The 23,327-nt window shown below is 49.2% G+C and overlaps 1 protein-coding gene across 1 annotated transcript in view; it reads right to left on the minus strand.

The window, feature by feature from the left end:
• WTIP (WT1 interacting protein) overlaps window positions 1-23,327 on the minus strand; it is a 71,337-nt gene that overhangs the window by 39,357 nt on the left and 8,653 nt on the right. The window contains exon 2 of the mRNA XM_054389822.1: window positions 4,953-5,054. Coding sequence (XP_054245797.1) covers window positions 4,953-5,054 — 102 coding nt within the window. The remainder of the gene's footprint in view (window positions 1-4,952; window positions 5,055-23,327) is intronic.

The following is a 23,327-nucleotide window of genomic DNA, read 5'->3' on the forward strand; positions in this document are numbered from 1 at the left end:
AGGCTCAGGTGGCCATGAATGCAGCCCGGGCTGGGGTCTGAGCTGGGATGAGTAAGGACTGTGGTTATGCAAGCCGAGGGCACCCAGCCCTCACGCTCCAGCCCGCGGGGGCCGAGCAGGAACGTTCCCACATGCACAGCACTGAATCACCCGCCAGCCTGTCTTCCCCCTGAGCAGCAGGTATTAGCCAATGGCTCTGGCAGGATTACAGACCCCAAATCCAAAATTCCAGTCTGCTCCTGCCTGCCAGTGTGCAGTTAGAAAACACAAAGTGTGCAAGGACGTCAGCTGCCCAGCAGCCTTTCACTGCACACCAATAAACCTCTCACAGCAGTACTCATTAGCTCCTCTCCCTTAAGTGCTGGGAAGCATCCAACAAAGGCCACAAGTATGATACATCCCTGTCATGTGAGGAAAGGCTGAGAGAGCTGGGGTTGTTCAGCCTGGAGAAGAGAAGGCTTAGGGGAGACCTTATTACCATGGACCAGGACATAAAGGGCGGTTACCAAGAAGATGGAGACTCCCTTTTTACAAGGAGTCCCATGGCAAAGACAAGAGGTGATGGGGTCAAGTTGCTGCTGGGGAGATTCCCACTGGACTGCAGAAGAAAATGTTTCCCCATGAGCACAGTCAGTCATGGGAATCATCTCCCAAGGAAGTTGTGGATTGCCCTCCATTGGACAGTTTGAAGATTCAGCATGCCAGGGTGCTGGGCCAGCTCATTGCAACCAGACTATCAGCTAGAAAGGTTGGAGCAGATGATCTTCGGGGTCCCCTCCAACCTGACATGTGTTCTTATTGTGTTTCCTTGGTGCTCCTCACAGCTGCATAAAGCAGTGGCAATCAGACAAACAGACACTGAACCTGCAACTGAGTAACCTAAAAGTCATCCACAAGGTATTAAAGAGTTAAAAGCCACTGAGACACACACTTGTAACACTGTGCCCACCAGGTGTAATGCTGCTGGACACACAGAGCAGAGCTCATAGATTTAACACTCAATTTTCGTTTATGCTATGTGAAAATTCACAGAGAATTTAATTTAGGGCTGCAAAGTGACACAGTTTGGATGCAGTGACTCCTGCCAAGCTTACAAATATGCTGTGGAGACAGAACAAGTATGAATTGAAAATGAACCTTCCACTGGGAATTTGGGTAAGTTAAAAACTCACCAAATGCTGATAAAAATACACTGAAGGGACACAGCTCCCTTAAGATGTTCTGTGCCTTACTACCACCGAAAGTAAACAAAGGTTCAACCCAGGGCAGCAAATACGAAGAAGACCATTTCCAGTGTCACAGGGACAACAAGCTGGGACATGAGCAACCTCCTACTAACAGACATCTACATGGAGCACACCCAGTGGCTTCAGCCAGAAGGGAGCTGTCGTCTCTCAGGCTTAACAGGAGGGCAAAGGCAACTTGTGCCCAGAACCATGGCATCAGTTCACCCCTTCCACAGCAGCTGGAAGGCACAGGCTAATTCAGAACTGCTCTTTATACCTCCAGGGTAACAATGCCCACTGCTGCAGCTGTCTCCCCTGGGCCCTGGAAGATGGCAGTGCAGTCAGTCCTGGCTGTGATGCCCCTCTCAGAGGCTTGCAGCAATGAGTTGGTGAAGCCTGGACAAAGGCTGAGGCAGCAGCAGTGCCAGTAAGCAGCTGAGCTGTGATACCTTCAGAAGCTGTCCCTTAAACTGCTGTGTGAGACCCCTATGACTGCTCCAGCCTGATCAATAGCTACCAGGTTTAAAAAAAAAAAAAAAAAAAAAAAATCAGCTGCATACCTCTGGGATTACACAGTTTGCTTTGGGCTCCTGATTCATCTTGTGGTGATTTCCTGTGCCTCAAAACCAGTGGCAAAAGTGCAAATTAAAGACGAATGGCCTGCTCAAACATTTGCCTTCATGGAAGAGAACAGACTGTGTTCCTGGGGTTTATGGTGAAATACATCTCAGCTTTAGGAGCACAGAGACTTCAAACCCTTAGTTCTGCAAAGCTCATTCCCTGCCCATCTCCTACAGCCTCAGAGTAACAAATAACAAACCAATGATTTATCTTACTGCAGTTCCTGCAATCACTGCCACTGGATTAAAATTTCCAGCCTGAAAAAGATGCTGTGGACAGGCATTATGAGCTGCAACTGGAGGCACCTGATAAGTTATCTTCTGTAGTGAGTATCACATAGAGTCCATTAATTCCTGCAACTGATCAGAGCACACAAATGCCATCATTGCAATTATTCTTCAAGAAATCCTGCCACGCTCTGAAATACTACCAAGAGGAATCAGAGGAGCTTTTCAGGCAGACATTTGTCAGCTCTTGTCTTCCATAAGCAAGATCTGTAGCTGAACTGCTGCCAAAACTAAAATTTTACACTTAGCAGAAGGGCCAGCATGTGCTGCTGCCTGAATTAATCTCTGTTAGTTAGGATTCAGCAAAGCATGCTTCCATCTGAGTAATGGAACAGATTTCAGCAGGTCTAAGGCTTTTGCTGAATCAAGGCCTGAAAGAGGTTCCACTGGTGCTAGGGGCCGGGAGAGGATTTGAATCTACATTTAGAAGCCATCCTAACAAGCTACAGTTGTTTTCTCTAAGAGATTGTGGATAAAGATCTACATTGAACCACTCGATCCCAGGGAAATCAGATCACTTTGGCTTTTTACCCAAAGAGAATTATCTGACCTCTGAAAAAAGCTATCTGAGGAGCATGGCTTTTTGCAGAAGGGCTTTGCATTGAGACACAACAAAAATCAGCACACAAAGTCTGAGATGATGAACTTGCTCAGCTATGGGAGCAAGGCTCAACTACCCAAAGCCCACAGAATACACCAGAGGCAGAAATGCAGCACATAAAATGTGTCTGCCAGACACAGAAAGGCAAGTCCTACTCTACCTCCAATTTCAAAGTAGACATAGAAGCTAGTGCACAGAGAGCACTGAAGTTCTCCTCTGCTCCCCTGGCATTAGTCTGTGTGCTGTGGCCTCTTGCCTAACAAAGGTCATTCATGACCACCCAGCTACCTATGCAGTCAATCTGAAAGCTTGCCTCAGCTTAAAACACTTTCCAAAGGGACATTTGGTCTTCATTTGAAAACAAGGAACAGAGCATATGCCACTTCTCTTGCTATTTTGCCCCAGCAGCTAATCATCCTCATTGTACAAGAACTCTTTGATTTCCTATTTGAATTGTGCCATGGCAGCTTCCAGAGAAGCTCTCTCTTGGGTTTGTCTCCAGTGCGCACAGGATTGCTTTCTAAGGATGCTTGATGGCAAAACTCACAAGCTCCAGCGATGTGTCCATCCCATCATTTCTGATACCTAAAACACACTGGGCCCTCACAATCAACTCTTCTCCAGCCTTTAACCATCTATGTAGCTCTTTCCATACCCTCTCCAGTTTCTCCTCCTCTCTCTAAAGGTAGGCACCTAAACTAGAGTGTGGAATTCTCACCTAGGTCCCACCAATGTGACACTGAAGGTAAGAGATTAAATCCCTGTTCAGAAACTGCAGCACTATTAGAAGTTACCACTTCGTTGCTTGTACAAGGGGTCCTAAAATACCCTTTCAGCAGTGTGTTCCCACAGATGGGACCTGCACAGCTTGTTCCCAAGGTCTGGATCTACTGGCACTGCCCTGAATCATTCTGATCTTCCCAAGGACAGCACATCCTCAAATAAAGTGAGACACCAAAGACTTCAAGTAACCTCCCCAGCTATGCTCATTTTCATGCTGTTTTGGAGCCCCGTTGAGAGGAAGAGTTCTGCCTGAACTCACAGTGGCATGCAGCTGAACCTAACCTTTGAGCAAGTGTTTCAGCTGCACTGCAGCACCACACCAGCAGCACATCCACCTTTTCAGTGCCCAACATCAGCACGTCCCACAGGCTCCCCATTTGATGGGGTAGCATCAGAGGTTGCAGACAGAAGGAAACCCAAGCCCTTCTTCCTTGTGAAACACACTGGCAGCTGCCAGCTGGGCCCTGCAGCCCAAGAGCAGAAGCTGAGGAGCCAGCTCAGAGCAGTGTCTCCTCCTGCATGTGTGTGACTGAGGGCAAGCTGTGTGAATCACAGCACTCCCCTGGCACTGCGGGCTGGGCAGTGCCACACTGCGGTGGGCACGTCTCGAGCTGCCCCGTGGCCACACACACCTCACCACAGCACTCAGGAAAGCTGGCTGCCCTTCTGAAGAATTAAGCTGGGCTTGTATTTTGCCGTTAAAATACATAGCCTGGCCCTTAGACACTTTCCTGGGGAAGAGAGGAAGCTGTGTGCAGAACCCCAGCACACATCCTGACTGCTTAAACCGCCCCCAGGTCTGGCCCAGCAAAGGAGCTGGGGGTCAGCCCTGCAATTAGGTGAGGCTGGCGTTGGCACGGGGTGGAGAGACATTATCAGAGATCACATTTTGTAATCCTCTGCTAAGCAGGATGCTGCTCACTTTGAGAGACAACAAAACAGCTACTCATGCACTGTGAGACCCGAGCAAAGCCAAGAGTGATCCCTGAAGGGCTGAGAGGAGTTTGCTCTGGAATCTGCTGAGTGCAGAGTAATCTATAAAGGTCATGAACTTCAGGTTCAGGTCGTAGGTTCCTCTAAACCACAACTGACCTGTACAGATCACAGGAGAAGAGGCACTTCTTTCATAGGTGAACTTTACAATCATCTTTTCATTATCAGACTATTTGGTTCCATGCCAATAACCTTTTACTCTTCATCTGATCCTTACTTAATCCTTTTTATAAGCAGTTGACGCCCGACATACTCTGCTCTGAGTGACTTTTTCACCATGTAAATGTATCACAACAAGAGCTGCAACATCCAGTTCATGTTTTAATATCTTAGGCACTCATGGAAGCAGGCAAGATCAGTCTCCCTTTGCACACTGGTTGCTAGAGGAGAAAGTATTACACAAGGAAGCCACTTACTGAGGCTAGGGTAGATGTGACTTACCACAAGAGCAGCAGGTGAAGCAGTTGGTATGGTAGAGGTTGCCCATTGCTTGGCAAGCCTGGCTTGCTCCATACACACCTTTTCCACATTTTATACAAATACCTACAAAGCAGAAAAAGAATGGAAGTTAGAATCCTCTGCAGCTCCCCAAACCAGCTCTAGGTGGTTGATTGATAACACTCACAAGGCCCCTATCAGCTCCTAAATCAACAAGTTCCTCACTCTGGACAGATTCAGGTACCCAAGACAGCAGCATGCTGACTGACTGAAACAAATGCATGGAAGCTAAGGACCCCAAAACGGGGAGGGGAAGCCTCTGCTGCTGTTTCAATGGATGGAGACTGAGGCTGGCTAAAGACAGACCCAGGGGGAGCAAGTGCAGCAAGAGAGGACAAAGTCCACAGACTCTCTGGGAATAACTCAAATTTGCTCAAGGAATAAGTTAGCAAGACCTTCACAACTCAGTGCTCCACCACACTACAGTCAGTAATCACCAATAAACCAACAATTCAGCCAAAACCCAAAAGATTTCTCTTTGCCCCTCTCCAGCAATGCAATATCAAGAGCACTGGTGCATGGTGAAAGCTTTGCAGTGCTGGGCAAACAGGGCTGTCAGTCACAACTCATCACTTCCACTAAAAGCAGCAGGTAACCTCACAAACGTAACTTGGCACCTTATGAAACAGAAGAGTGAGCCACCAGCAACCTGGGCAGCCTCCTCCAGTGCCTAACAACCCTTTCTGGGAAGAATTTTTTCCTAATATCCAACCTGAACCTCTCTTGGCACAACTTGAGGCTGTTTCCTCTTGTCTGTCTCTTCTCAAATACTAAACCCGAGTTCAGTGTTTCAGTGAAGCAGGAACTGTGCTGCGATAACCAGACACCAGTGTCCCCAGCTGTGGTGCAAACTAGCTGCCAGCTGGACCTGGCAGTTGATTGCAAACAAAGAGTTAAGAAAATTCTGGTCCTAAGGCTAGCTGGGCTCTGACAGAGGAAACAGGAATTCCAGAAAACGTGTTGCCTTATCCGAGGCTGCTACATCTGTTTCTTCATTTGTAACCAAAGTTTATGGAAAAGGTCTGCTATTTGCCACCAGTTAATGGTTAGCTGCTGCTGAAAGATGGTTATTGACTGCTGAATACACCGTGATCAGAAGAGACGTCAGCAGCCAGCAGCCACAGGAGCTGCTCCCAGCACCCACTCTGCCTCATCACTCCACAAGCTCTGCTATAACTGGTCCCTCCTGGCCCTTGGGCAGGAGAGGCTACACATACAGCAGAGAACATGGGGTTCACATCTGAAACAAGCAATCTGTACTGCAGCATCAGGTCGTAGCATGAGATGGCCACAAAGCCAGAAAAAAAGTCCTTTTGGAGTTACCCAGCTACTCACACCCTTATGCCAACCAGGGGCCTGGGCCTGGCAGCTACTGATTGCCTGATTGTGAAGTTAGGCTGAGACATCTCTACCTTTTCCCAATTACACTGAATACTACCCAAATATCAGCAGACATCCCCAGTCTGCAGCTCTCTGGAATTTCTGCTTGTGAACTTCATGCACAAATCTCCTACAGCCACAAACTGCTTAGACAAATGAAGTTATTGGCTCATTTCTCTGCTGTTGCTCCACTGATCCATCAGAAGCAGAGGAAGGATTTATGGGGGATGTTAAACTTGCACTAGCCTCTCCAGCAAGTGATTCATTAGGAGCAGCTGCCTGTTAACTGGTTTTCTCTAGGAGACTAGTCATTAGCTGCAGGAAGGAATGAGCACAGAGATGATGAGCACATGCGTACCTCCCAAGAGCTGCAGCTGTGGTGGGGCCATGCTCTGAGCTCATAACTGCCCAGCATTTCAGCTCTGCTTTTCCACCAGTTACATGGCTCTTCAGGTCTTGTTTTCCACCCAATCACAGCCCAGACTGCACACTGTAAGCTTTTGAAGGCCTTGACATAACAGCTACAGCACTCCTTTTTTTTTTTCCCCAGATTTAACTCCCAAGCTTGTTAAAGCAACTATGAAAAATGTTCTGCTACAAAGCACTGTGTCTCCTTTCTGCCACTTCACTTGACATGACTTCATACTAATTATCTCAGCCTTCATGCAATTCCTTGCCCCTCCTGCCATCTCTGTTCTAAGCATCCAGCTGTACCTCCAGCTCCTCACCATCCTTGGAGGCATTCAAGGAACATGTGGCCATGGTACTTTGGGACATGGTTTAGTGGCCATGGTGGTCTTAGGTTGATGGCTGGACTTGATCCTGGAGGTCTTTTCCAACCCAAAGAATTCTGTGATTCTGTAACTGTTGCATTTCCACCCAAGTCATCAGCTCTGCTACAGATCTGGGGTCTCTCTTCAGCTACTAAAAGGTGCTTCCAGGTGTAGCATACACCCAAGTCTGCATAAAGGTTGGCTGAGTGAAGAGCAGTGTCACAGCGTTCCTGTCAGAGGTACTCGCATCCTCAGAGTTTAACCAAATGTGAGAGTAGAGTCTGAGCAAACACACTCTGTGGACCATGGCAAAAGAACACCAATAAAAACAACACTAGAAAGAGAAGGGGCACCCAGACACTCCCTGCTAGACCTTAGCCTGCAGCACATTGCCAGTGCTCCTCACACCTTTAGCCAGTCCACTTCACTGAGCTGGGCTGTGTTAGTCAGAAGAGCATCTCTGTACACAGATTCACAGATTGCATTAGGTTGGAAGGGAACCTCAAAGGTCATCTTGTCCAACCCCCCTGCAGGCAGCAGACACCTCCAACTAGATCAGGCTGCACAGGGCCACATCCAGTCTCCAGGGATGGGGCCTCAAGCACATCCCTGGGCAACCTGTTTGATACTTTACCACTCTTACTGTGCAGAACTTCCTCCTGATGTGCAGCCTGCCATGCTCCAATTTAACACCACTGCACCACAAGGCCTTCTGAACAGTCCCTCCCCAGCCTTCCTGTAGGTCCCCTTCAGACATTGAAACGCAGCTCTAAGGTCTCCCTGGAGCCTTCTCTTCTCCAGGCTGAACAGCTCCAACTCTCCCAGCCTGTATTCATAGGAGGGATGCTCCAGCCCTCTGATCATCTTTGTGGCTCTCAGCATCCAGCACCGCAGGGCACTGAGCATGCCAGGCTGTGGGTGACTCCTGTGTTCACAAAACACTTGTGCCAGCACCAGGAGAGAACAAGATTGGCATGATCTGATGTAGTCAGTGGTTTTGCCCCAGACTCAAGAGGCCGCATGCAATGCATTACAAGAAGCAAATGTATCAGCAACACCCTAGAGGAGATCCTAAAGCTATACAGTGGTGCTCAGCCTGCTACAGCATACTTGGAAGAGTTCCCTCTAGTAGTCTATGAAATAGAAATCATTCCTTTTGGGACCTACACCCCAAATCCTGGGATGCTATTTGTCTACACCAGTACAGGCTGGTACTTCATAGACTTCACCAGGTACCCAGAATGGGGAAAAAAGGAAGCAGACTACAGTTACATGGAGCATGTGTAACAGCAGACAGACAACCACCTTTGGGCCAGGCTTTGTCCTCAGACACATGTGGAGCTCAGCCTGTGCTTAATGCCAACCTCACTTAACCTGAAATCAAGGATTTACACAAATGCAAGAAAAATGGTACCATCTGGCCCCTCAACTTCAGTGCACAGCAGCTGTGTGAGTCAGAAGGAGGATCTGGCTATCCCCTCCTTGACAGCAGGCGATGGCTCAGGGACGAGCTTCACTTCACTGACAGCCACACTGTACCTCCAGGATAACTGCTACATGCTGCCTGCAGTAGGAAACAACCAAGCCCTGTCATCAAGAGTTATGGTAAAGCTAAAATTAACAACTAACACATGGCACAGATGACTCCCTCCCTGCCTCTGCAGCTCTGTTTATGCTGTAGTGCTGGGGAAAGGGTGGGTGAACATGGTGCTGGGCTACTGCAGAATCCCCTTCTTGCCTCTCCGACAGCAAAAGCCTACCCCTGCCTGCGTCCTCATCGAGCTGCTCCACACCCATGGCCTTGCCAAGGCACAGGGGCAGGCAAATGAAAACCCAGAGCCATCAAGTGGGAAGAACAAAGGAGGAGGAAAGCCTTAATTCAGCTCAAGAAATCCAACTGCAGCAGCAGGAACGTGAGAGGGGCTGCAGCAGATGCCTGTGGGTGTCACTGGCTGGAGAGGTCTTCCCCTGTGGGCTGCAGTGCCTGGAGCCAGTGAGCTCAGCCTGGTCAGGTTGCACAGGGTGCTGCTACTACTTTTTGAAGAAACAAAGTCTGCTAAGAAGCTAGGTAAACAGTGAAGCATCAGAGCTGCCCTCAGCCACACCACTGCTGCAGCAGTACCTGCCCAGGCTGACAGCAGCTACTGCGCAGACATCCTGGACCAGGGCAACTTGGATGCTGAGAGGTGACCTCAAGCAAGAAAAATGCTCCCTTCCTTCCAACAACCACAGGAGGAGGGATCTTCCAACACACGTCAGCTCCCAGGCAGAGAGAAGAAACAAAGCACCTAACACAGGGCAGAGCCTCTTCCCAGCAGCCAGGCAGGAGCAAGGGAAGCAGCCTGGGAAAGCCTCCTGGCCCTTGCCACAGCTGGGAGGGACCTGACCTCATCTGGTAACACAACTATGGCTTGCAAGTACCCACACACCACCTGCAGCAACCATGCTTGAGCTGGGAAGAGAGGTTGAGATGGAGGAAGACAGATCACAACACCTAACAGATCCCAGCTGAAGCAAAGCCAAGCCAAGAAAAAGGCTGTGGACCAGGAAGCGTTTTTGCTTGTCATTAAATCTTACTGATCTTGCCCCCAACCCTCCTTTCTTCCTCCAAGAAAGAAGGTAAACACCCCATTGATAAAATATTTAGGCCCTTGAGATACAGATCTGCTGACTTACAAAGATCTCCCTCACTTCACTGCCTGCCTCCTACAGCAGGTTTTACTCCATTAATACAAAGGCTTGAGGCAGGAGGCTTGATGCATGGAACTTACTCAGAAAAAAAACAAGTTTGAGATTAATTTACCTTTGGTTACAGATGCAGCAAAGTTCACATTCACTGCCAGTTTTGTAGAAGCAAGTTGTAGGTTCTGATTCCAGTTCCTGGAATCACTTTCATTACCTCCACTCTGCCTATTGCTTAGCGAGGCTGTGGCTTGCAGGACAAAGCCGCTGAGAGAGGTCATTGTCATGAAGGGAGGCACTGGCAGCAGTTCCAGGAATGACAGTGCTGCTCAGGACACAGGAGCTGAGCTTTACCTCCCTGAGAGATCAGTGTTGTCAGGACGGCTTGCCCTCAGTCTCTCCCTGCTTGTTTTGGCCCATTCTGTCAGAAACCTTCCAGAGTTTCAAACTCAGGGTAAGGGCAGGATTTGGGAACGTAGAGGGCTGTAGAAACAACTCTCTACCACCACCCTCCCTGACTCTGTATTTTAGCAGCTCTGAGCCCAGGGCATGTCTGTGCTGGTGAATAACACCCCAGCAGCCACCAGGTCAGCACTGCAGGGTGGGAGATACCACAGGAGCTCGTATCAGCTCTGATTAGCAGCTGCTAGGCACTGGGAGGCTTTCATCACTGGTTAGAGGAGATCCAGCCCATCAACACGGCAAAGGCACCAAGCTAGCACAGCAACTGCTTCTTGCTGCATACAGTATGTGAAATTGCTACTCTGAACCATGAAATTACTGCCACTATCTGCAGAGAGCTGGCCTTGCCTGTGCCTCTGCACAGCCTGCCTTTGTGCAGCTTGGGACGGCACAGGGCATGCCACAGGCCCTTTGTTCCGCGCCCTGTTTGTTACACTGACGCCTGCTTTCCAAATATTCATTCATTTCTCTGCTCCTTCACTTACTGCATGGCAGCTCCAGGATGATTTATACTTCTCACTTGGCATTTATAGAGAGATCTTTTGCTACGGAGGCAATGAGCTGGAAGACTGAGTCCCTGTGGCTGCTCCATCGTCTGTGCCGCTCTGGGCTGCTTTGTCCACGATTCAGAGCTGCAGCTGACTGCTCTGGGTTCATGCTCAAGTTGACAACACAGCACAAGGGCACTTGCAAATCACTTTAGCAGCTGCATTACTGTCCAAAAATAAGACAGAGGAAAATTCTTCTTCTGAAAGTACCTTGTGATTACTGAGATTACCTGCCCTGTGAGAAGAGGTGGAGAGAGCTGGGGATGTTCAGCCTGGAGAAGAGAAAGCTTAGGGGAGACCTTATTGCCATGGACCAGGACATAAAGGGTAGCTACCAGGAGGATGGAGAATCCCCTTTGACAAGGAATCTCATGGCAAAGACAAGGGGTGATGGGGACAAGTCACTGCTGGGGAAATTCCCACTGGACTGCAGAAGAAAATGTTTCCCCATAGGCACAGTCAGACATTGGGATCATCTGCCAAGGGAAGCAGTGGAGTCCCCTATATTGGAGATTTGAAGACACAGCTTGCCAGGGTGCTGGGCCAGCTCATTGCAACTCCACTGTCATCTAGAAAGGTTGAAGCAGATGAGATATTTAAAGCTTGTTCCTCCTTTCCTTTCCTTTGTGCTTACTGGTGCCACACATCACCAACGGGGAACTGCACGCTGCAGATCCTCCTGTACAGGCAGTGGTGCTCACAATACAGAACCACCAAACTCTACTGCACACACCACCCCCTCTTCCAGTTTCAGCTTTCTCAGTTGTCTTTAGCAAACCATCGAGCACCCCTGTGCCTTACCTCTCTTCTGCATGACATGGGAGCCACTCACACCTGTGTGATCTTCGGGGAAAGCTTCTGAGATGAGGCAGAGAGACAAAAATCACTTTAAATGCTTCACCTTGCAAAAATCTCTGCAAGCCAGGTGACAAAGTGATACTGGCAGCACGAACAATGCAGCCCAAGCATCCTGAACTCCACAGCATGTCAGAGATGAAAGTATCAGCAGCACAGACGTCAAGCTGGAGACTTTTCATTACGCTCTCCTGACACCGCATCTATGAGTCACCACTCTAATATATGGCAGAAAAAGGTCATACATTACAGCTGCCTTCCTTGACATGTTTAAAATGGGTTCATGATTCAACACGGAGACTTAGCCTAAAAGTTTCCAGGTGCACTTCTCTGTTTTCTTAGATAGTGGTTTTATTTCCAGAACAAGCAGGAGTCTGGAAAAGGAATGGCATGACGCAACCACGCTTGGTTACAAATCCAGCAGCTCCTTCCACAAAGCAAAACCCAAGTGCTACACACCCAGAGCAGCCCCACATTTCCACCACCCACTCCACAAAAGCTTGAGGAGGGCAGATTTAAGCTGGAGAGTAGGAAGAAATTCCTGATGGTGAGGGTGGAGAGACACTGGAACAGGGTGCCCAGGGAGGCTGTGGATGCCCTTTCCTTGCAGGTGTTCAGGGCCAGGTTGGATGAAGCCTTGAGCAACCTGGGCTAGTGTGAGGTGTCCCTACCCATGGCAGATGATCTTCAAGGTCCCTTTCATCCCAAACCATTCTGTGAACCTATAAAAAAGTGTCACCAGCTCTCTAGTTCTCACCTGCTGCATGGAGATTCCCTATCATGTCCAGAAGTATAAATAGGTTTTTGCTCAACAGAAGCATGCATCTGGGTAGGCATTCTGTTTAGAAAGACTGAGCTGTTTGCCTAAGGAGAGCTGAAATGACTTCAAAACCTGTTACCTCAGCCCTCTGAACCAGGTGGGTTTTCAGTCACTGCCAGTCAAGTGACTCCAGGATGCTTTGAGAACATGTGGAGGAGGAACATACCTTCCTGTAAGGACATCCTGCAGTAAAATCAATTGCAGGAACTCATCCACCACAGGTTTCTCCCACCTTCAGCTCATGGAAGATTTTAGTTCTGAAGTACCTCTCCTGGCAAGCCTCCTTTTCCCTGCCTTGGCTGCAGTGAAATGCTGAGTTCAGGGAAGTGCTCAGTGCTAGTGCAAACAGCCACACTCGTCTGCTCCACAGCACAGGAAGGCTCTCAGACTGCAAGCAAAGCCTGTCCTGATCTAGCAAGCTGCAAACCCTTGGGAGAGCTGGTCAGACCCAGCACTGCCATGTAAACAGGATATTCTAATTTTGCCTCCTCCACCTCCAGCAAACAGTAACACCAAATGCTATATATGCAGCCTCATTTCCTTCCTATTGATCCAACTAAGGGGAAAAAGAGAAGCAGAACTTGGTAAATCAACATGATGCCAACTTCCCAGCAAAATGAGGCTTCCCCAGGCCTAGGCAGTCCCATGTGCTCAGGGGCTCTCCACTGCAGACCTGAGGCAGACCAGTGGTGGTTGCTGCAGGCTTTAGGCAGATTCCTGTCCACAGGGGTTCTTACAAGAGGATAACTCTGAACTTGGCACAACCACGAAAGAACCTGAGCTCCATTTTCACCCCTTCAGTGTCTCACTCTCCAAGGCAGCCATGGCCAGGCAGCACCCTCAGGCCCACAGGAGAGTGCAGACCTCACTTCACTCAGCAGTGACCCTGCCAGGGGGATGGGCAGCACCCCATGTCCCAGGGACTGAGTAAACCCAGCCCTGCAGCTCCTAGTGCTGGGCAGAAAGAAGCCACACGATGCAAAGTCCTGCTGGTTAACTTCACACTGGCAGGATTTCTGCTAGGTCAGGTATCCTCTGCCTGGACTGCTTTGACTTTTTACTGGATCAGGTGTTGTCAGCTGTAGATCAGGCAGCAGCCTGGCCTGGGCTCAGGGAATGTGGTCTGCCTGGCTAACTCGACAGAAATCTGAACAGCCACTTGACCCACATCCAACTGATATCTAGGAATGGTCCAGAAACACACAAATACCTCACTGAAGACCCTGCTTTGTCCCTGGCTCACTTATCTTGACATAAAATAGAAGCAAAGCAGCTATAAAAGGCCAGAAAATTGGGAGGGGGAAAAACACCAAAAAAACCCCACAAAAAACCCAACCAACCAACCAAGAGCAGAGCATTTTCTCAAATCAAACCAGTGGAAGACAGGCCTGGGCACAGCACTCAGCTAACAAGTGTGCTTTGACCCTGCTCATGCACTCAGCTGGGCACTGTTTCCCAGCTAGTGATCAGCCATCCCCCAGAGCTGGCAGACTGCATGCCTAGCAACACCCTTGCTTCCTTGCCACCCACCTTTCCCATGCTCACAGACACAGCAGTGCCAGCAGTGCCTGCAGGGCTCCTCTGCAAAGCTGGGCACAGAGGGAAACAAACCACACAAGATGGTGAGCTGTTCCAGGACCTGGCAAAAGGCACAAGCCCCATCTGTAATGGAGTTCTGGCATCATCTGCTCTTTTCACAACCTGCCCACTGCACCTGCAGCCAAACTCCTGGCCTGTAACCTCTCTGGAGATACCTGGAAGCACTTAGCTAAGTGCTAAGCTGCTGCTATTAAAGAACACATGTCCTGCAAGAGCACTTGGCACTGAGATGCAAACAGCCAAACTCTGGCCTGAGGGCTGATGGCAAGGGCTGTTTGCTTGAGGGGAGAAAGGGTTTATCTGTGGAGATGATCACTGTGCACAGCACTGGTGCCTAAATGGTCTTGTTTTCACAGAGCAGATGCTGCCAGCTGCCAGCCAGCCCTCGGGGCTGCAGGACTCAAACACACAGCACAGCAGGCCTGCTCCCAGAACAAGGACTGGATGCCTTCTCCACACCCATCCTGCTCACCATCTTCAGGGTAGCAAGGTGGCCATCATGATGGCAAAGCATCCACTTTTGAAGCTGAATTCTGGAAGATGAGCTCTGATTTTTCTGGAGCTGGATGCCAGACTGAAGCCTGAATGATAACCAAGAGGCAAGATGCTCTTCTCTCCCCCTCCTGACCCCCCAGCACCCCCTGGAGCATCCCAGACATCACTCAGTAATTGATCAGCCTGACCATCCACAGTCACCAGACAGCAAATGAGTCGTGGCTAAACGTTTAGCAACACTTAGAAAAACACAACTAAAGCACAGTCGTGGAGCAAGCTCCTTCAGGACAATTAATCATTAAAAATATTCCTAGAGACAGCAAAGACAAAACTCTAGAGCTGCAAAAGAGGGAGCAGATAGAAAAGCCTGAAGAGTTAGGGAGGTAATTTTCCACTTTGTTAGTTACAGTCAACATCTCCAAATAAATGTGGTCCTGTGCAATCCATCAGCCAAACCTCCCTCTCCACTTTGAGAGGTTCCATGAAGCTGGGAAGTGTTAATTCATTCACGTTTTAGAGGACCAGTTAAAAACTAACAGAAACATGCAATCTGCTGGTAATTAGAAAGTCAACACTTAATTGATATGAGTAGCCTCTATTCATAGCAGCTAAAAGGAACTTTCATTCCTCTTTACATCATCCCTTCAGTGTTACGTCTTGATGTAATTTTCAACAGCAGGTAAAATCACTAAAAATTTGAAACAGTGTGAAAATGTTTCCTCTGCCTGGTTTTAATTAAAATAGCCAGCAAAACACAGAGGAGCAGTAAAGAGAGGTAACCCTTTCCACCTCAGCTGTGCTCTTTATCTCCCATGGAAACTCCCTGTGCAACATCGGGGATAAGCATTTTCCCCACTCCTAAAGCAGTGGTTCAGACTAGGATCGTGACAGAAGCAACAGAAGGAAAGTCCTATCTGGGCATGATCTGTGTGGGAGAGGTTTTGTGGCCTTTTGACTTTCAGAAGGTCCACCTGAGAAACAGGCACCAGAGGGGCTGCTCTTGAACAGACCAGATGAGACTCGAGCTGCCAGAAGTTCACATCACAGCACTGGGACCTTCTGTCTGGGCACTGGGTGGGAGCTGGCACCTCTCCCACCCAAGATCTACCCAAACTAGAAGCTGACACAACCCATTCTCAACCTTCCAGACCCTGCACTCCCCTCTTTAGACACAGCTCTTGTGGGCAAACTCCCCAGACACTGAGGATATGCAGTGCCTGGGCAGAGCACGTGGGCACCCAGCTCCCAGGCAGAGCTCTAGAGCACATTCAGCTTTGGTATCCATGTGGTTCAAGATGACCAGGTCTGAGCACCAGCTCAGTAAGCTGTTGGCTTCCTTTGCCACAAGGGCATGGTGCTGGCTCCTGTCTAGCAGGACCCCAGAGGGCATCTCCAGGCAGCAGGCTCCTGGCTCATACCACTCTATGAGGATGTTGCTCTTCCAGTGCAGGACTTTGTATTTCCCTTTGCTGGACACCATGAGGTTCCTCCTAGCCTATTTCTCTAGCCTTTCACAGTCCTACTGACTGACAACACATCCACCTAGTCCATCAACCACAGTCTGCAGACCTGAGGTATGCTCTGTCCCATCAGTCAGGTCTTTACTGAAGATGGTAAACAGGACTGACCCCACCATTGACTTCTGCTGTGCACCATTAGTAACTGGCCTCCAACCTAACCCCATCCTGCTGGTCACAACCTGAGTCCAGCAGCTCAAACAGCTTTCAGTCTATCAGGCAGTCTGTGCTTCATCAGTTTGCCCAGAAGGATACTTCTCCCACATAACAAATAATAGAACAAGAGGAAACATCCTGAAGTTGCACCAGGAGAGGTTTAGATTGGATGTTAAGAAAAATTGATTGACAGAAAGGGTAGTGAAGCATTGGGACAGGCTGCCCAGGGAAGTGGTGGAGTTACCAGCTGTGGAGATGTAAGGGTAAAAGATGTGATGTGGTGCTGCAGGACATGACTTAGTGATGATTTGGCAGTGCTGGGTTAACAGTTGGACTTGGGTGGTCTTAAAGGTCTCTCTCTTCCAACCAAAACAATTCCATGGGCAGGACCAGAAGTTTTGCTTAAGCTGAGATCAGCAACATCCACTGCTCTCCCCTTCACTCACCAAGCTGGTCACCATAGAAGGCCAGCTCAGCTCCCCTGCTCCACATTTTCCCTACCCTTCCTTTTGCTCATCCATCTGCAGAAGTACCTCATGACCTTCCCGTCTCTCACCAGATTCAACTCTAGGCAAGCTTTGGCTCTCCTGACCCCAACTGTGTGTGCTCAGATAGTGCTTTTGTATCCCTCCCAGGTCACCTGTCCTTGCTTCCACCTCATTTCTTCCTTAGGAGCTCCTTGCTCACCCACACAGGCCGCCTGCCACTCTTGCTTGGCTATGCACCAGGATGGATCATTCCTGAGACAGCTTTTGAAGCCCTTTTCTGTTCTTCCTAGGGACTTTGTAACTCCCTTAAGGAATAGAATTGGATCTCTGGCAAAATCCAGTCAGGACAGCCTGTGGTAGGTACTAGTGGAGACCAGATTTCAGTTTGCAAGTAAAGCTTTCCCTCTCTAAATTCACAACCAAATGACATGGGTAAGTACAGAGCTATTCTTTAGACTTCTAAATAAGCGTAAACACATTTCTGAGCCTGACCTTTAGTCAAAGCACTCAGGACCAGTGTGTAAATCACTCAGCTGGGAGATTTTCCTCCTCCTGTGCCCAGTCACTGCAGCACAACCTAATGCAACCATTCCCTTTAACTGCAGCAAAGCCCTTCTGCAATCTCTCCTTTTGCTGTATTCACTAAGAAGTAAGTTTGTAAATGTTCCCTTAAAAAGCAAAACACAAACAAACCACAACCCACAAAACTTATTTTGAAAGCTAACTGAAGGAATGAGAGTATTTGTTGGGCTTGGGGTGTGTTTTGTTTGCTTGTTTTGTTTGGGGTTATTTGGGTCTATTTTTATTTTTTAACTACTAGAGCCTCTGTTTCCAGATGGAATCTAGCCTCTTCTGTAATCATGTTCAGTAAAATAAAGATAACTTTTATTAAGTTAGTGAAGACTCTCTCTCTTTGCTATCTCAAAGGTTAAAAGTAAAGGTCAGAGTTGGTACTGAGCTAGTGCCTACACACCCCTTGCTTCTCCCACTGCTGCCTTGGAGAGATGAGGGACTTTTTAATTTGTGGAGAGAAGTTATTTGCCCATTTTAGAAAAGGAATCATCATTTACCCTCAATTAAAACAGCCTTCAATCTTAGTACCAGCCTCCTCTGGCTGCCTTCCACCACAGCCAGAAAGAGAGATGTCTCCTGAAGCAAAGCAAGAAAAACTCACTGATCACTGCAGATGGTTGCTCCCTACTGGTTTTCATCTGGTGGGAGCCACAGCTTTGATCTTGCAGTGGTGTCAATGACTCAGGGTGACAGGAATGGATCCTACAGGTCTCTGGCAGGGAGAACACAGGAGGAACATGCATCCTTCTCTCTTCCCTTGAACCAACAGCCATGCTACCAACACGTGTGATGTGATGGAAGAGTCAGCCAAGCAACTCACACCTTACCTAGCTGTGTTTACAGGTTTAAACCCTGGCAGGCATCTCAGTCCTTTGCCTGCTGAAGTAGGGAATATCTAAGCATCAGTTGGCAGCAGAAGGACCTTCACCTCAGACCTCAAATACTGAGCATCCCTCAGCATCCAACCTCTTCCCTTGTACTTTCTGATTGTTCTTAATGTCCTGAGTCTGGAGCTCTTTGAGAGAGGAAAAAAAAATATTTAATTCCTATATAAGCCCAAGCATACTGGTCAGACACAGAGACTGGTCTCTGTTCAAATCTGCACTCCAGTCTGCACAAAACCCTTTCCCCCCTATCCAGGCTTATAAGTTAGTGTCCTGTCCCTGAGCTGCAAGATAAAAACAAAGATATGGCTCAGTTATGAAATAATCACACCTGACCTCAGAGGCAGGCTTACTGTAGACCTCTGCTCTCTCAAGTCAACTGTTCGGTAGGAAACTGCAATCCAAACTACAATTTGTGTGCAAGCTTTACTGAACACTTCCTTCTAGGTTTTTTCAGAGCAGCAGGAGGAGGTGTGGGGGAAGAAATGTGTGCAGACCTGAGCCTGCCCCAACAGCACAGCCAGGTCCCAACTGCTGAACTGAGCCTGCCCCAGCAGCACAGCCAGGTCCCAACTGCTGAACTGAGCCTGCCCCAGCAGCACAGCCAGGTCCCAACTGCTGAACTGAGCCTGCCCCAGCAGCACAGCCAGGTCCCAGCTGCAATCCTCCTTCAGAAGAGGAAAGTCTCCTGTTTAGGGAGGTGTTTTTACAAATTATTGCCACCTGGGTATGCAGCTTTTGTCCTTTCTGAAGGGAAGGCTCCAACAAATGCCACTGCAGTTAGGTTGCAGCCCTAATCCAATTTAAAACCTACAGAGAGCTTACCACCCAACATTCCCCCTCAACACCCCTGCAATTTGGTCAGCTGGTGCACATCACACAAGGGCTGAGAGAGTCAGAAGAGACATTTGGATGTAAAAGGGAGAAGAGGAAAAAATTCTTGGGTCCAGCTAACATTTGTGCATGGTCATGTTCTCAGCAGCAGCCCAGAGCCTCTCCTCATCTAGCACTGCTCCTGACCTCTGCTGCCCATGGGTGGGGTTCAGCTCCATGCTGAAGGCCACCAGGCATGACAACTGCTGATGGACAGGGCAGTCAGGTCCATCAGTCCTCCACTCTGCTCCAACCCAGGGGCAGTACCCTTCAGCAGGCCCTCAGCTTGTTACCCCCTGGCAGAGCAAGGTTGGACATTCCCCACGTGAGCCTCCTGTGCAGTCCAACCCACCTGGAAATGGAAAAGCTCCAGGCCAAGACATGGGATACCTTGTCAGGAAAACCAAAGCAAGTGCCTTCCCCCAGAGCTTGCCATGCAGCCTTGCTCTGACCTTGCAGCAATGTAAGACTGGGTTTCCCAATCTGCCAATCTTTAACCAAGCAAAACACTTGGCAATTTCAAAGGAAGTTCTACCCACAAAGGAGGCCAAGACTTGGCCTTCAGCTCAGGAGCTAGCAGCTTTTGGTTAGTGTGGAGTTGTTTTGTTGTTGGTTGTTTTTTTTTTTTTCTTTCATGAGCTACAGAAATGAATGAGATGGGCAGAAGCCAGATGAGGTGCTCTGCCAGAGCCAGGCCACTGCTGCACAGCCAGCTGGGCTGAGCTGGCCCCTGCTCCAGCTCATCCTCACTCCCACCACCCTGCAGGCAGGGAAAGCAGGCAAAGCCCCTGGCAGGTGAGCAGCAGAGCAGCAGCAGGGACGGGCAGAGCTTCACACACTTGGCACACCAGGAAGCCCTTCTGCAAGTCTGCACTTGGAGCATCTTCAAAGTATTTTATTTGGGAATAAATTATAACCAGCCTCTGGGGATCTTTCTGGGCTGGTTCTTCACTGGTCTGAATTCCTCCCAGGTGTGAACAGGGGCTGAGAGAACCTTTTCCAGAAAGAGTAACACCAATTTGCTCCTGTACAGCACACAAAGCTGGTTCAGCCTAGCCTCTTCTCTTGTGCCCTCTTCCCAACAGTCACAGAAGTCTTCCTGGGTTTTGTTTTCCAGAAGAGCACAGTCTGGCACTCCCAAATCCTCCCATCCCACGGCACAAGGGCTCCCTGAAGCTTTAGGGCAATGTGGGATTTGGCAAGTGAACTGCCATGCCTGCCCTCTGCCAGAAACTACAGCAAGGAGCAAACCTTGCCCTGCACCTGCCCTGTGCTGCCTTCAAAGCTCCAAGCCCAAACCTGCTGTGGACCTCAATTTTTTTCCTCTCTGAACTGGGCAGTGACCAGTTCTGCAGGTGTTGCTTGTGTGGTTGCCAGACAGTCCTGCAACCCTCTCTGGGACTGGGCAGCACCTCCTGGCATGGCCACTCTTCCCACCTTGTACCAGAATGTCACCCTCAAAACTAAGACACAGAGCTAAGACTGGGAGATTCTCCTTCCAGGCCAAGCACAACAGAAAACTTTCTTCTAATGTAAAACAGTATCTGAGACAACCCCTGCTGGCCAGCAACATTTCAGGGAAAACTATTGAGTATCACTAAGCAGGACTTTGCTGGTAACCAAAGGAAAAAAGTGAGAAGAGCATCTAGAGCCCTCTGCACTCATCCACTGTGAACACAGCACCAGGGTGCTGTCCCTAGCCACCTACAGACCAGAAGCAACAGATGTCACATGCATCACCCACGTCCCCATCTGCCCCTCTGCTCCCTACGTCCTCTCCAGGTTTAGGTCTTGATACCTTTACAGGACGACTGCTCTGGGGAGAAGACCACCAGGAGAGGCAAAACAGAGGATGCAGAACTCCAGTTCTGGATGCAACTTCTACCCTGCCCTGCCGCAATCAAGCACAGTGAAGTCAGGGTCAGTCTCTGGATCTGGTCTCTTCCCACTGACACCTCAGTGCCACAAGATGATGGAAGCCCAGCTTCTGCACAAGGAGCTTTCCTAAGACTCATGCCCACCTTCCAGAAACCCATCTCCCATGAGCAAGTGGAGCAGCTTGGCAACTCCATGCCAACAGCTGCCTTTGTCCAGGCTGACAGAGGTCACCAAGACTTAAGCAGCCCTCTTTGCCCATCTTCTCCTTCCTACGTACATCACATCTGGCAGGACATTGCTGTCTGTCAAGGTACTAAGCTCCCAGGGAAATCAGGCATGGCTTTTGCAGCCAAAGCACAAACCACCTCCCTAGGAGTTACAGAGGTGGCTGGGCAGGTCAGGCAGAGAAACACAGCAAGGGTAAAACACCGACCTGAATTCCATCATTCCTTGATCTCTGCAGTGCAATAAAAACAACTAGAGATGACTCCAAGCTGTCAGAAACAAGTCAAACGTGCCCCCATGACCTGAAGTGGGCTGGCATGAATGACAGGGCTCTGGACCTGGCAGATTTCCAAAATAAAAATGTAATGAGTTACCAATACCTCGTATGGATGTTATCTTGAGATACCTTCAGGTTTTTCCCAAGTCACTAAGGTCTGCCCCTGAGCCACAGGGCTTTTTCCACTGGAACAGGCACATCACTTGCTGGGAACCACTCTGGTGCTTTACAGGGCTGCAGCACAGAGGCTCAGCCCTGCTCCAGCCAGGAGCAGCCACAAGCCAACACACTTTCTAGGAAACCAGCTACTGACCTACGCTTCAGAAACTGCAGGCTTATTTCTCAAACCAGCTCCAAATCTGGACTCTAACACACTTGATTGTTGTGCAGCTCTGTTTTCTATTGAGTGTTTGGATCTGGGAAACGTGGCTTTGATTAAAAATGGGCAACTCACCAACTGCAGAGAATTTTCACATAACTGCTTGGCAAAAAAAAAAAAAAAAAAAAAAAAAAGGCTGCAACAGTTATTAGCCATTCATCAAAACTCCTGCCTTGTCCCCCATCCACACCTGAGAGCTGGGATGCTGAAGGCTATGGCATGGCAACTGCCGCAACACAGAGGGAAACACTGCAAGAGCCAACGTTTTGCCAGGGAGAGCTCTTTCCACTGCCTGCTATAAACAGTTGCTTTGTCTTAGCTGATGGTGGGCTTTAATACCTTTTGCTTCTAGGTGTGGGGTGTTTCTTATTATAATAAAACCTAGAAATCAACATTCTCTCTGAACTAACAGTTGTGGAGAGGTGAATCAGGAGTGACAGAGCACACGGAGACCACAAGGTGTAACCCTGCTGCCCTTCATGTGCACGGCAAGCAGGCAGGGCAGGGGCCAGCAGCACACTTTAGTGAGCAGAGGGAATCAGGGGTAAGTGGCAAAATCTATTCACTGTCCCTTTGCTCAGAACCATTCCCCCAGTGATCATTTTCCTATCATTCAACACCTGTCCCAAACAAATGGATTGAGCAGGAATCTCTCACCAGGACCAAAGACAAAACACAAACCCAGGGTCCCACTCCAACGCTGCTGAAGGCAACGTCCTGTCTGCAGAGGCCAAGGAAACTGAACCAAGCCACAGCAGCAGAGACCTCAGCTATCAGAGCTCAGCCAGGGCAGCACTTGGCTGACTACAGCAACACACAATCCTTCTGCTCCCTGCCTTGTGAGAGATCCCTTTCTAACAGATTCGCAGCCCGCTGTGCCCTGCATGCACTCTGCAGCTCCACACACACTAAAACCAGCCTCAAATGGCTCACATTTAAACTGGGGACAGCCACAGCTGCCTGGCCCTGAGTTTCGAGTTCAACACCACACCAAGCCAGTCTGAGACCCTCACTCAGGACTGGCCTTACCCAATGCCCCCTGGAACCTACCAGGCTAGGTCTGCCAGCACCAAGGTGACACTGAGGGAGATGAAGTGCAGCACAAACACCCAACTTGCAGCCTGGGAGCTGTACTCATGGGATTCCAGTTCCCTGCACTGCACACACTTGGGGATGAGCTTGCAGCACAGGGGAAAGGTTTATGCAGTGACCACCAGAACACAAAAGGGTGTCACCCTGCCTGGGAGAGACCACAGGTGTGGGCTGACCAGCCCTGAGTAGAATGGGACAATGACTTCTTAACCTCTGCTGGTAATGGCCTTGGTGCAACCCAGCATCCTGTTGGCTTGCTTTGTCATTATTTCTGTTGTTATTTCAACCCAATCACATCCCTCTTCAAAGCCATTTATTTGACTTCTCATCCTAGGCACCTGGAGGAACTCAGCTCTCCAAGA

This window comes from Indicator indicator, chromosome 19 (genome assembly GCF_027791375.1).
Source record: "Indicator indicator isolate 239-I01 chromosome 19, UM_Iind_1.1, whole genome shotgun sequence".
Lineage (NCBI taxonomy): Eukaryota > Metazoa > Chordata > Aves > Piciformes > Indicatoridae > Indicator > Indicator indicator.